Source organism: Myotis yumanensis, unplaced genomic scaffold, assembly GCF_028538775.1.
Source record: "Myotis yumanensis isolate MYYU_CA2020_CCGP unplaced genomic scaffold, mMyoYum1.0.hap1 SCAF_3, whole genome shotgun sequence".
NCBI lineage: Eukaryota > Metazoa > Chordata > Mammalia > Chiroptera > Vespertilionidae > Myotis > Myotis yumanensis.
In genome coordinates, this window is record NW_027223754.1 from 137,881,411 (window position 1) to 137,896,144 (window position 14,734).

The following is a 14,734-nucleotide window of genomic DNA, read 5'->3' on the forward strand; positions in this document are numbered from 1 at the left end:
AGGGTAGAAAAAGTCTTTTTATTTTGGGTATGTGAGTAATCCCATGTAATTAAGAACACCAGAAATAATATCTACAGATAATTAAACTATTAATGGAAGAAATGTAATGATAGCAATAATAAATTGGAATTACCTTCAGATAAATTATAAATACAATTTGTGACCTTCCTAAAACTGAACAAAGCACTAATAAAATTATAAAGTTTCATTAAAAATTCTAGGGAAGAAGTAAGACAGTCTGCAAACCTATATAGAGTTATTATAAGATAAAGGGGGAATTCTGAATAATAATTATTTTTTGTATAAAGATGTAGTATAGCATATTTGTTGCCCTGGTATGGTGTCTGGTGGCTCCATCGGTTAGAACATCAAACCATGCACCAAAAAGGTTGCTGGTTTGATTCCAGGTCAGGGCACATACCTAAGTTGCAGGTTCAGTCCTCTGGAGGCAACTGATTGATGTTTCTCCTCACATTGACCTCTCTCTCTCTCTCTTTCTCTCTCTCTCTCTCCCTCCCTCCCTCCCTCCCTCCCTCTCTCTAAAATCAATAAAAACTATTCTCCAGTGAGGATTAAAAATGTTTTAAAAACTAAAATTTAAAAAAAAATGAAAATGTGTCAAATAACCTAAATCTTTGTTCTTATATATCCACTGGAACCATCAAAAGCTTAAATAAAGTGCTAACATCTTGAATTTCAGATTTCTATTTAAGTGTTTCATTCAAATGAGTAAGTAAAATATCATTGTTGTTTTTCTTTGTAATGATTAGAAATCAGCATTTCTCTAAGCCCATTCCTCACATCTAAAAAAATAAAACAAAATGCCAGGCTGGTTCAGTGGTTGAGCATCGACCTATGAACCAAGAGGTCATGGTTCCATTCCCAGTCAGGGCATATGCCCAGGTTGCAGCCTCAATCTCCAGTGTGGGGCATGCAAGAGGCAGCCGATGGATGATTCTCTCTCATCATTGACGTTTCTATCACTCTCTTCCTCTCCCTTCCTTTCTGAAACCAATAAAAAACACATTTAAAAAATAAAAATGAAGCCCTGTCTGTGTGACTCAATGGTTGAGTATCAACCCATGAACCAAGAGGTCACCGTCACCGGTTCAATTCCTAGTCAGGGAACATGCATGGGTTTCATCCCTGGTGGTGGGTGTGCAGGAGGCAGCGGAATTGTTGTCTCTCTCGATGTTTCTATGTCTCTATCCTTCTCCCTTCCTCTCTCTAAAATCAATAAAGACATTTTTAAAAATGAAGATGTATTATAAAATAAGTTTGAGAAATGAGTTAAACATGGTTCTTTACAACAGAAAGTATCAGATAGTTTACAGTGTAACTGTATCTTGTCCACTAAAAGCATGTTGTATATGGGTATGTTTATTGTATGTAGAACTCTCTGTGTGTATTTGTGTGTTTGTGGCATTTTGAAAACTTATTTGATTTAAGAATGTCTTCTTCAGAAAGTAGTAGTATAAAGAGTATCCTCCAATGAACATATTTTTAGAAAATAAGGAATTCATACCTCATATATAACTGATGTTCCATTTTCCATTTGAAATTTGCAGGATACATTTTTGCAGGTACCACAACAATCATAATCACTTGGAGATGGAGTATATGCCTGGTGCTGTGTATGATAATAATATATTGAATAAGCCCCACAACAACACCAATATATAATTAATTAGTTCTGAAAGTGCTTTCCAACATAAGTAGATGCTCTCTCAGAACATCTATAAGCATTTCGAAGGTTGAATTTAAAGCACTTCATATAAGAACTGACTTTATATCGCTATAATCTTCACATCTACCAGCCAAGATTCATCAAGCAGGTATAACAACTTCAGGTTAAGTAAGCTGTAGATAATAAGACTTCTGAAGCTCAAGGTCATACACAGGAAAAGAAAAGTCTGTAATAGGTAGATGTTACAAATTAATAGATTATTGAAGAACTATTCAAGTATACATTTTTAACTTATGCAGTATTCCCTAGCTCAGATTTTATAGCTGCCATTTTAAGATTGATTAATTCTCACCAGAATGACTTATAAAGAATACTTACAATGTCACATTCTTTTGAACAATTCACCATTGTGAAATTCAGAGTGTGAAAGCCTGTAAGGTTATCTTTTTCTTCCAGACACTCTATTGTATGACAAAAGTCCCCTTCCAAATACTTTATCATAGATTGGCCAGGATTCAATACTGATACTTCTTGAAATACGCACACATCATCTTTTTCTAAGAAAAGAAAAACAGTCAACAAAAAGTACAATATTGAGTTTTTAATTAATCATTTAATGGAATTTTTATTTAAATCTATGTTTTCATTGTGATGTGCAATTTTTCCAAAACCAAAATAGACCTTCACCTTTACATGTTGTTAATAACTCAAGAATTTACTTAATAATGTGGCATATTTATTCCTTAACATATAACAAGAAATTGATCTGTAAACTCAACTGCTATTCACTGATCGAACTTCCTCCAGAAGCTACATTTTATAGTAGATTCCAGAATTGTAGACCTAAGAGATTGTCAAATTACTTGTTGTTCTCTCTTCCAGAAACATAACATGACAATTTTGGGGAGTGAATATAGATGGAGGCAAAATCTAAATTAATAATAGTATATCTCTTCATGATGGGATTCTGTAACATTTAATGTTCTTTAATTGTTATTTTGAGAATAAATTTTTAATTTTATTGTGTTGCAAAATAAATAGTCATGTAAATCATACTTCATGATGAAGGCAACTGATACAATGTGCTATCATATCATTAACAGTGGCATGTTAGGGTAAGCTAGATAGTGATGAAGAAATCAGATCAGAAAATCTTTCTGCCTCACCAACATGGAAATTAAGCCTTCTCTCATATAAAAATACAAGTTTCAAACTCTTGGACAGAAATTTTATTTTCCATTAACCTATTAATACTTAATATGAAGTTTTGTTATTTAATAGAAAAGCCAACTCTCTGCTTTGCAGTGTTAACATCCTATATAATAAAAGTCCAGCGACCGAACGGTACAACGACCAGAATGACTGGTCAACCAGTCACTATGAGGTGCATTGACCACCAGGGAGCAGAGGCTCAACGCAGGAGCTGCCCCCTGGTGGTCATTGTGTTCCCACAGTGGGAGCGCTGCTTGGCTGACCAGGATGAGTGGTGCTCCTACAGTGGGCCGATCCCTGCAGCCCCCCCCCCCCCCCCCCCAGTGCATGAATCCCATGCACTGGGCCTCTAGTCAATAATAATAAAACAGTGAGAAGAAAAAAAATCTGTCAATTATAGATGTCTATTTTTTAAAGTTAAGTATACTGTATGTAAACTCTAGCACCAACTTTATATACAGTGATGCTTCTGAAAAACACTACTCACTTTTCTGCCCAATTATCAAATTTCTCAGAACATTTAGAAATATTACAAAAGAGGAAACTGAAATATAATAGTATTTATAATATTTTTATACTCAAAACTTGGCAAATGGCTTAAAATGTGTAATCCAATCAAAGAAAATTATTTGTAATTTATGAATAGTGAACAACATATACCAATAATATTCACTGCATTTAAAAGTTATAAAAAATATAGTTACCACAGAGATACTGCACACATCCACAGTCACTCTGAAAGTTATGGTCTATTGTAGTAAATTCTCCCTATTAGAAAGATATTATTTTTATTATTATGTAACATTATATGGCTTTTTATATGACAACTGTAAGAAACAGACAAAATAATATTTAATGAGTTGCCTACCATACAGTCAGACACATACCAGGTGCATAATAAATATTTGATGGTGAACAGTCTTGGATTAACCTGGTGGTCATTTCATTAGTAGCTCAGGGGGGAAAAAAATCACAATAAACAATGTGAGCATGGATCACTTAATCTCCATGAACTTTCATTTGCTTATCTATTAAATGAGTGAAGGCAGATAAGATGATCTTTATGATCTGTCCTATCTGTAAAATATTGTTTGATTCTAAACTTCTAGTGCAGCGGTTCTCAACCTGTGGGTCGCGACCCCTTTGGTTACACTTCTTTTTTCTAAGTACCCAATTTCACCAAGAGGAAATATCTCCTTAATTGTTCTACCAGTATGAACATAAAGGCTTTTTTTTCCCTCTCCTTTAAAGTCTGTAGCAAAATCACCATAATCTGTTTTCACTTTTTTGGCTTTAGGACTAGTACTGCTATGAACATTCATATGAGCTTTTGTATAGACATGTGCTTTCATTTATCATGTGTATATATTTAGGAGTGGAATTGCTGGGTCATATGATAACTCTATATTGAACCTTTTCAGTAACTACCAGGCTGTTTTCCAAAGCAGCTGTACCATTTTACAATCCCAGATATGAAGGTTCCAAGGTTAAAGAATGAACATAGAGGGTCCTACTCAAAGATGCTTTAAGGATCCTAGAACAGAGGAGGCACAAAATCCCATGGGGAAAAAGGAATCTATAATAATAAAAGCGTAATATGCTAATTAGACCGGACAGCCGAATGACTTTCCAACTCATTCTGGAGGTCCTTCCAGATGAAGCCGCAGCAGTGGGGGCTGAGGCAGAGTTAGGGGCAATCAGGCAGACAGGCAAAGGGGTTAGGGGTGATCAGGCATGCAGGAGAGTGGTTAGGGGTGATCAGGCAGGCAAGCAGTTAGGAACCAGTGGTCCTGGATTGCTAGAGGGTGCAGGCTAGACTGAGGTCCTGATCAGGCCTAAACCGGCAGTCAGACATCCCCTGAGGGGTCCCAATTGCGAGAGGGTGCAGGCCAGACTGACAGACTGCCCTCACCCCCCATGCAGGAATTTCGTGCACTGGGCCTCTAGTAGTTTATATTGTTGTGTTGAAAGTTATTGAAATGCCTCAGGACATTGTGTTACCTCTTTCAGACCAGCAGGAGAGCTCTGAAAGAGGCTGGTAAGGTTAAAATCCCAGCATCACTCTGATCTGCTCCTTTGGCCATCAGTGTTTGTCCAAGAATCCAGTACTTGTGAATTCAGTGTCTGAGCCTTGTAAATTTAAAGGTACTTTAGAGCTCTCTCTACATATCTCTCTGTGTCTTTTTTTTCTTCCTTCCGCCTCTCACATACACACACATACACACACACACTCACTTGTAAAATACATTACAAAAGGCCAGAGTCTTCCATTTTGCCCTCCTGAATTCAAACACACTCTACCACCACCACCCCCACTTCTTTTCTGTATTAACCTCACTACACTCAAGTTCATGAGCAGCTATACCAGTCTCTTGCTGATGTCCTGTCCCCTAATGTTTAACTGTCCTTATCCTGCTTCACAGGACTATCAATATCTGCTCCCTCAAACACCATTTTTATAATAATTCCTATCTGATACAAGACCCCTCTATCTCCTATCACATTAAATCTACACAGAGCTCTTCAGGGTAGGACTGTGCATTTTTAAGTGGCTGGCACCATAACCAAACATAATTGGGTTTTAACAAATATTAGTTGAATGATTAAATTAAAAGAATAAACGAATAAATCAAACAAAAATTTCTCAGCCTTGCTTTTAAAGCCCTCCTTAATTCAACAGTTTGGATAGTTCTTCATCCTTCATTGTTCCTCCTTAGGTTAGCTCTTTCTTAAGGAAAGAGAGAGGTCGTGATCCTTCAGCATACATATCTTACTTCACTCCTTTGTACATGTACTCATCATGTTCATACTAGTCCCCATCTGGAATAGTTCACCTCTTTTTATTTATTAGTAGGGGCCTGGTGCATGAAGATTCATGCAGTGGGGGTGGGGGGAGGGTCCCTCAGCCCGACCTGCACCCTCTCCAATCTGGGAGCCCTCAGGGGAGCCCTCTCCAATCCAGGAGTTTCTATCTGTCTTTGTAATCATATGAGCGAATTGTCTGAGACCCCCAACCCAGTTTGGTTTGTTGCTCACAGAATAATAGAGGCTTTTTTTTCTTTGCTTCATTGGTGGAGATTTCCTGGAAGTTTTAGGATATCTTCCCTTTAATTTTTCCTAGACACTCTGATTTTACTTATGTCTCCCATCTTTGCTTTCCCTCCATCCCCCACTGCAATAGTAACATGCTCCAGGCTCACTTTGCTCTAGTGCAGTGTTTCTCAACCTTCTGGCCCTTTAAGTACAATTCCTCATGTTGTGACCCAACCATAAAATTATTTTCGTTGCTACTTCATAACTGTAATGTTGCTACTGTTATGAATCGTAATGTAAATATCTGATATGCAGGATGATCTTAGGCGACCGCTGTGAAAGGGTCATTCGACCGCCAAAGGGGTCGTGACCCACAGGTTGAGAATCACTGCTCTAGTGTCTAGGACAGGGGTGGGCAAACTTTTTGACTCGAGGGCCACAGTGGGTTCTTAAACTGGACCAGAGGGCCGGAACAAAAGCATGGATGGAGTGTTTGTGTGAACTAATATAAATTCAAAGTAAACATCATTACATAAAAGGGTACGGTCTTTTTTTTTTTTAGTTTTATTAATTTCAAACGGGCCGGATCCGGCCTGTGGGCTATAGTTTGCCCATGGCTGGTCTAGGAGATCTGTCTGCCACCAGGACTACAATTCCCAGCATTCCTGGTGCTCCCTGCACTCTGGGGTTCCACTTCTGGTCCTGCCATCAGAACTACTATTCCCAGAATTCCTGGTGCTACCCATGTTGGGAGCAACCAAGGGACCCACGGCCCCCCAAGCCTCCAGCTCTCCTGCTCTGCTCTCCGCCTGGTGACTGAGGGAGCCACGTCCCCCCAAGGGAGCGACCAAGGGAGCAACTGAGGGAGTCATGTCCCCCCAAGCTGCCAGTTCTGCTTCTGCTCTCTGCCCAACGCCTGTGTATGCAAATTAACCCACCATCTTTGTTGGGTTAATTTGCATATTCGCCCTGATTGGCTGGTGAGTATAGCGAAGGGACAGTCAATTTACATGTTCCTCTTTTATTATATAGGATTCCTAACCTATCACTTTCTTCCAAACTTTTCTTGATGCTCACCTTCCATCTCCATGATGATCTACACCTTGTGGTAAAATTCTCAGTATGGGGGAGGGGAGTTGTAATAATAATTATCGCTAATACTTATTGAGCTCTTGTTATATGTTAAGTATTATCTAATTTATATTCATTTATTTCATTCACATGACATAGGTATTGTTATTATTTTCATATTACAGTTAGGAAAGTGAGTCACAGCTAAAGAAAGGCAAGGTCACTAATAGAAACAAGACAGTCTATTCTTGCTTTTGTTCTTGTGTCAACTTATGTCTTGGCTACAATTCGTAAAGAAAATGAAAGAATAAAGGCAGAGTGGAAAGAATAAAGGAATACACATAAACAGACATATACACAAAACAATGCCTGGTTTGAGGCCTGAAGATCTCAGTCAATAAATTATTCTCTCAAACCTCGATTTCCTTATTTATAAAATGAGCTAAAAATACCTACATTGTGAAGATTCATTGATACAATATGCTAAACATGTTATGTAAACTATTAAGAACCTGAGAAAATACAATACAATAATTCTATTTTATTCTATAGATGTGTATATAGTGCACACAAAAATCAAGAGATCATTTTTATGGAAGTTATTTATACATTCTATGCAAAAATAGATAACTCATCATTACAGTAAATGTTGTATTAATGTTTTTGTAAAATACAATTACTTTATTTATTTGACATGCAACTTAGTGAATTTGAAGATAAATATATATTCATGAAACATCACCACTATCTATACCAATATTGAGATAGTATTATTTTTAATGGTTTGTTTGCTTTTAAGACTAGTGAACTTAATTAGATATGAGATTAGTAGATTCAGTCACCAGTGGAAAAAATAAGGTATTATACTTTCCTGTCTGAAGTAGAACATAAAACATTGACAGCTCTCTAATATCAGAGCACATTGTTTTCATCCACTTCAATACAACTTAAAAAGGGTAATTCCATTAATTTTAAGAATTCAGAAATAAGAGAGGTAAAGGAAGAAAAAACTGATTTAAATTAGATGATAAGTCTATCAAAATATGTGTTCTTACCACTTGACAAGTTGGTATAACAAGGTTTTCACAGCTACATTCTAAAAGGCAAAAATCAACATTTATAATGATCAGAATACATTCATGTATTGTAATAAAACTTTAAAATATGAAAACTAATTACCGCAATGCCATATTGGACAACATTGACCAGATACATTTTCTTTCACAAGTTTCATATCTTCTGCACAGTTGAGTTGTGGCACAGGACAAAGATTTGGCTCACAAACTAAATAGAAAAATCACATGGGTAAAGATTAACTTCATGGAATCAGGAATTTCACTACCTACCATTGAATTCACTGCAACTGCTGTAGTGCCTGAACTAATTTCTCCCCAGTGCCTCCTCCCCCACCACCCAATTGCCCTGTGATGGTGAGGACAAACAAATGATTCATAACACATACAACAACAGTAGGACAGCGCACCAAGTAAAGAGCCCTGAGAAACGGCAGGAGTACAAGAAGAGAAAGGAAGTGAAGAGGGTATGGAAACAACTAGATTACTTGAAATTCTAGGATAGTGAGACAAGTCATAGCTGATCTTTTGTCATAGCTGATCTATTTTTGATAGGTAATGGTATTATCCAAGAAGAACTCTTAGATACATGAAAACATTATTTATGTTTAATATGTATTTTATATGCTAGAATTCAACTATGGTCTGACATGACAGTAGCACTAAGATGAACTGAGCTTCTTAAAACTTTGGACACTTGTAAATATTTCAAATTAGTTAAGATATACTTACCACAGTAATACTGAGGACAACAGAACTGTGTGGTATTAAGATCCACAGTGAGAAATTCCCCATCAGTACATAGTGGAATAGGTTCAGTGCAAGATTCACACACTAAAGGTAAAACAAAAAGCCAGAAGTTACAGCTGAGCTAAAAAAAAAAGATATCTAACATTAGTTCAGATTACTGTATGTATAGAAAATCAACATAAACAAAAATAAGGCTTCAACAGATCTTATTTTGTCATAAAAACAAGTATACTTTCTGAGTATATTGCTTTATGCTTTCTAAGCAGAGTGACATAGAATACCATTTTACTAAAAACATAGGGCATTAAGATTTCTGGAATAATTTTTTTTTGTTAGGATTGAAATATTATTGGTTAGTTTATTTAAGTTTTCTTAATTCACTGTTCTTGATTAGTCTAATTTATGAGTAAACAATATAATAGGCACTTGCCCTTTTTCATAAAAATACTAGAGGTCCCGTGCATGAAATTCGTGCAAGGGGCTCAGCCCTCGCAGCCCTGGCTTCATCCAGAAGGTCATCTGGAAGGATGTCCAGAAGGTGGTTTGGCTGTCTGGTCTAATTAGCATATTAGCTTTTATTATTATAGACTAGAGGTCTGGTGCACAAAAATTTGTGCACTGGCGGGGGAGGGTGGGTGGGTGGGATGTCCCTCAGCCCCACCTGTGCCCTCTCACAGTCTGGGACCCCTTGGGAGATAACCACCTACTGGCTTAGGCCCGCTCCTCCGGTGGCAGATGGCAGGCCCGATCACTCGGTGCCTACCCCGCCTCCCGGGTCGCGCACACGGCAGGGCCGATCCAGGGTTGGGGCACCGCCCGGGGTTGGGTCGCACACGGATGCCCACCACCCTGGGTCACAGATAGCAGGCCCAGATTGTGGCAGGGCAGGGGGGATGGTGCTATCCTGTCCTGCCTGCAGTATGCAAATTAGCTGCCATCTTTGTTGGTGGTTAATTTGCATATCGTGCTGATTAGCCAATGGGAGGCGTAGCGAAGGTATGGTCAATTACCATGTTTGTCTATTATTAGATAGGATATTTGTATTGATTTCAGAGAGGAAAGGAACAGGGAGAATCACTGATTGGCTGCCTCCTGCACTCCCCACACCAGGGATTGAGCCTACAACCCAGGCATGTGCCTGGAATCAAACTATGACCTCCTAGTTCATAGGTTGGCTTTCAACCACTCAGCCACACCAGCCAGGTGGCACTTGTCCTTTTGAAGTGTTCAGCGTTCCTCTCCCAATTTTGATAAAAACTCTGTAAAGACCTGGAAGGAATGCTCCAGACCTGGTATGACTATTATAAAGGCACCTCATTCTCATCAGGCTTCTGTGAAAAAACAATTCACATTGGTTGAACCATAATCTCTAGGGCATTTGAATCATAAATGGAAGCACACCAGGACAGGAAACAAATGTTGCTGACTCAATACTTAATAATTGACAGAGCAGCTAGCTGGTTTCTCTCTTTCTCAGAGCCTAATCTGTTTCATCTTAATCTTTCAAAATCTTAATCCCAAAATCCTTCCAATAATTGGTTGTGCATAAGCTAGAATCAACCAATTTTGACTACTTGCAGTAGTCAAAGAGCCTTAACTGGTACAAATAATGTGTTTTGATTTAAGTATATCTAAAACCTATATTAATCAGCAATCTTTTATATGATAACTAAAGGCCAATGCACAAAAATTTGTGCACTTGGGGAGGGTCCCTCAACCTGGCCTGTGCCCTCTCACAGTCCAGAACCCCTCAGGGGATGTCCACCTGCAGGCTTATGCCCACTCCCCGGGGGATCAGGCCTAAACTGGCAGTCAGACATCCCGCTGGCAGCCTGGGAGCACTCGGGGGATGTCCAACTGACAGCTTAGGCCCACTCCCCATAGTTGGACATCCTTAGCACTGCTGAGGAGGTGGGAGAGGCTCCCACCATCGCCGCTACACTCTCGGCTGTCAGCCCAGCTTGTGGCTGAGAGGAGCTACCCCTGTGGGAGCACACTGACCACCAGGGGGCAGCTCTTGTGTTGAGCGTCTGCCCCCTGGCGGTCAGTGTGCATGTGCATCATAGTGACTGGTCATTCCTGGTCATTCTGCAATTAGGGTCAATTTGCATATTACCCTTTTATTACATAGGATTCACTGGAAATGGAAAATAGAGAATTCTTTATTTTCCAATGTTCAGTTTATCAGATATATAGCTCCATATACAGCATTTCCAAGACAACCTTCATTTCTACCATTCTCTTTCAAGATCATATAGGAAATAAAGTTTTAAAGAGGTCATATAATGTCTTAGCAGAATCCATTATTCTACTTGGTTCTTCAAGGAAACCCAAAGCTTATTTTTTCTCCAAAAAGAACTGGATGATGGCTTTATTAAAGAAAAACACTTCAATTATATTATCTTGATCACGTTTTGACTAATATATGTATTATTTATGGATAGGGAAAAGTAGTACTAACTAATAATTGTAAGAGTCATTTAAAATGCTGGACTTTCTTATTTATTGTTCTAATTCAGTTGAATTCCTATAAAAGCAGAATATTGGTTTCCATCAGTCCCATGAAATTCACATCAAATAAGAGATTTCCCCTGTATCCTCCTTCTTCCAAGAAATTATCTCATATAACACTCACCACAGAGAGGAGCAAAACAGCAAGGCTCGTCGTGTTGAACTTGAAACATAAATTGGTCTTCTCTGCATTCTGGTATTGAAAAACTGGGGCATTTCAATGGGTCACATTCTGCAGAAACCCAAAGTTATTTTCAATACTGCATAGTATTTTAAAAAGCACACAAAAAACTGCATATTGTGGGATAAAATAAATAAAATAGTGCATTTTAAGTTATCTTTGAATATATCTTTACTAGAGGCCTGGTGCACGAATTTGTGCATGGGTGGGGTCCCTCAGCCTGACTGGCGATTGGGGCTGATAGGGGCTGGCAAGCCCAGTCCCGATGGGGGCCTATGGGGGCCGGACGGCCGGGAGGAGGGACTGCAGGAGGTTGGCCAGCCCCAGGAGGTTGTCTGTTGTGAGTGTACTGACCACTAGAGGGCAGCTCCTGCATTGAGTGTGTGGTTAGTGCGCGTCATAGCGACCAGTCGACTGGTCTTTCTGTTGACCAGTTGTAACAGTTGCTTAGGCTTTTGTAATTATATACTAGAGGCCCAATGCATGAAATTCGTGCATGGGGGGGGCATAGCTGGGCCTGCAATAATGCCAGCATCCCTCACCAGAGACTCCAGCCCGAGGCCCTTCCCCTCCCTTCCTTCAGCGTGAACACTGCCTTGCGTTACAGTGAGCACAGCGTTCCTCACCGTGGACTCTGGCCCAAAGCCCTTGCCCTCCCTTTCCTCCGCCTGGCCAGAGTGCAAACACTGGGCTCGCGTCTCTATAAGCCCAGCATTCCTTGCTGCAGACTCCAGCCCAAGGCCCCTCCCCTTCTTTCCCTCCACCGGCTGGGGCGTGGACGCTGGGCATCCCTGGAGGTGGACTCTGGGAGCCCAGCGTCCCTTGCCACAGATTCCAGCCCGAGGCCCCTCCCCTCCCCTCCTTCCACCCAGCTGGGGTGTGGACGCTGGACATCCCTGGAGGCGGACTCTGAGAGCCCAACTTTCCTCCCTGCGGACTCCGGCCCAAGACCCCTGCCCTCCCTTTCCTCGGCCCGGCCGGTGAGCACATGTTGGGCACATTTCACTGCAAGCCCAGCATTCCTCACTGCGGACTCCAGCCCAAGGCCCCTCCTTTCCCCTCCCTCCACCCGGCCAGGGCATGGACTCTGGTCCGAAGCCCTTTCCCTCCCCTCCTTCGGCCTGGACCTTAGGCTCAGGTCACTGTGAGCCCAGGGTCCCTTGCTGCAGACTCCGGCTCGAGGCCCCTTCCCTTCCCTCCCTCCACACAGCCAAGCCGGATGCTGAGCTCACGTTGCCTGGCTTCTGGGTCTTCCGGGGCCGGGCTTCCCTGGATGGCGGCGCGCTGGCAGCGCGCGCTGTCCCATCCTGCCTCTAGTATGCAAATTAGCCGCCATCTTTGTTGGCGGTTAATTTTCATATCGCGCTGATTAGCCAATGGGTGGCGTAGCAAAGGTATGGTCAATTACCATGTTTGTCTATTATTAGATAGGATAGATATATTTTTTTACATATTTCAAAAAGATCAAAATCTTTAAAATGAGTTTATTTCTATATACATGCATATACTGTCTAAATTATATGAGGATATGTTTGTTGATTTTAGAGACAGAGGGAGAGAGAGAGAGGGAGAGAGAGAGAGAGAGAGAGAGAGAGAGAGAGAAAGAGAGAGAGAGAGAGAGAGAGAAACATTGATGTGAAAGAGAAACATTGACTCAAAACCTAGGTATGTGTCCTGACCAGAATCAAACCCCCAACCTTTGGGTGTATGGGATGATGCTCCAACAAATTTAGCCACCCAGGCAGAGCTCCACAATCTTAAAAATAGATTATTTCTTTGCAGACACAAAGAATGAGAATTTAATCCACTATTCTGAATGAACAATGACTCTCACTATTATTTTTTCTAATCAATTACTCACCACATTGGTACTGTGGACAGCAAGAAAGAGGGCTATGGCCAATGTACAATTTTTGGCTATCTGTGCATGTCGGAATGGTCATATCACACAAGGTCATGTCACATCCTGCAGATAAGAAACAGAAGCATTAAAATATTAATGAACATGACTAAAACCTAATGATTCCAATTCAAAGCAGGGAAATGATTCTCATTATGCATGTTTTCACACTGCAGTTCAACCCATCTGTTTACAAAATTGGTCATAGGTAAAAAGGCAGCAGATGTAAGGTTTACTTATTTTTTCACCCTCGATTGTCATAAATCAAAGATTCCCAGATCCTAAGACTGGCTTGGCCCAGCAGCACAGATGACATGTCACATGCCTGTCTTTTTTCCATGTCTGTCATGTGTTACTGAATATTACTAACTATTAATAGGCAGAGTTGTGCATGTGTATTTGCAAAATCAGCAAAACCATAATAAGGCAAAACTTGCTTTGAGAAAGTGCAAGTGAAATTTACGGAAAAACTTCCATTGTTACCTCAAACTTGCATTTTTTTATACCCAGCACCATGCACACCCACTTTTTCACAACGGTTGTAAACATACATGTTTTGTGCCATGAACTGACTGTACAGCTTCAGCTGAGTACATACCACAAACCTCCTTTGAGCAGCAGGACTCCTTGTCAACAATGCCCAGGATGACCTCGGCTTCTCGTTCACAAATTGGCGAGGGCTCTTCCTCACAGTCAGGCTCTATAGGAATGATGCTTCCATTCTCCAGACATTTGTAGAGGGCACATTCATCAACACCCCCATTCCAAATCTCCCCAGCAGTGCGGGGCTGGTCGTTACTGTCAGTACATGCTTAAAAAGATTGACAATGTCACATCATTCATAACCTGGGCACGAAAATCAATCAAGCTGCTGTATTTTGATTTCAGACTGTGGCACAGATCACATATCACATACCTATCCTTCCTCACATTTGTCTTTTCATTCATCAGATACTAGCTTGTATTTTTCTTTAATGAAATGATTGATGTAGTCTGCAGAAAATATATTTCCCTTCTAAAATTCTCTGTAAATGTGTGTACTCTATTTTATAAATAGCATAATTGGCTAATTATTTTTTTTAATTTTAAGTCTTGTTAACACAATTTACTTCACTTGAACAAACTCAGTAACATGACTTTAAATGCTTTAAAATATTAACTGTTGAAAATGAGTGGTATTAGAAAACAAGATAATCCCTACCTCACCTTAACATTTGTTGTGATATGAAAATTCAAAATATTTTAACTTTAAATCTCAACATGGAAAGTAGGCAACAACAAAAAATATTACTTAGTGACTCTATTAGTTTTATTAT

At 40.0% G+C, this 14,734-nt stretch overlaps 1 protein-coding gene across 2 annotated transcripts in view; it reads right to left on the reverse strand.

Moving 5' to 3' along the window:
* Positions 1-14,734, reverse strand: part of OTOGL (otogelin like) — a 144,294-nt gene that overhangs the window by 9,387 nt on the left and 120,173 nt on the right. For both annotated transcript variants that reach the window (XM_070407618.1, XM_070407617.1), the window contains 9 exons: positions 14,017-14,229; positions 13,380-13,484; positions 11,462-11,569; positions 8,809-8,910; positions 8,183-8,287; positions 8,059-8,099; positions 3,604-3,667; positions 2,066-2,244; positions 1,526-1,630 (listed from right to left, as the gene is read on the reverse strand). In XM_070407618.1, the coding sequence (XP_070263719.1) occupies positions 1,526-1,630; positions 2,066-2,244; positions 3,604-3,667; positions 8,059-8,099; positions 8,183-8,287; positions 8,809-8,910; positions 11,462-11,569; positions 13,380-13,484; positions 14,017-14,229 (1,022 nt within the window). The remainder of the gene's footprint in view (positions 1-1,525; positions 1,631-2,065; positions 2,245-3,603; positions 3,668-8,058; positions 8,100-8,182; positions 8,288-8,808; positions 8,911-11,461; positions 11,570-13,379; positions 13,485-14,016; positions 14,230-14,734) is intronic.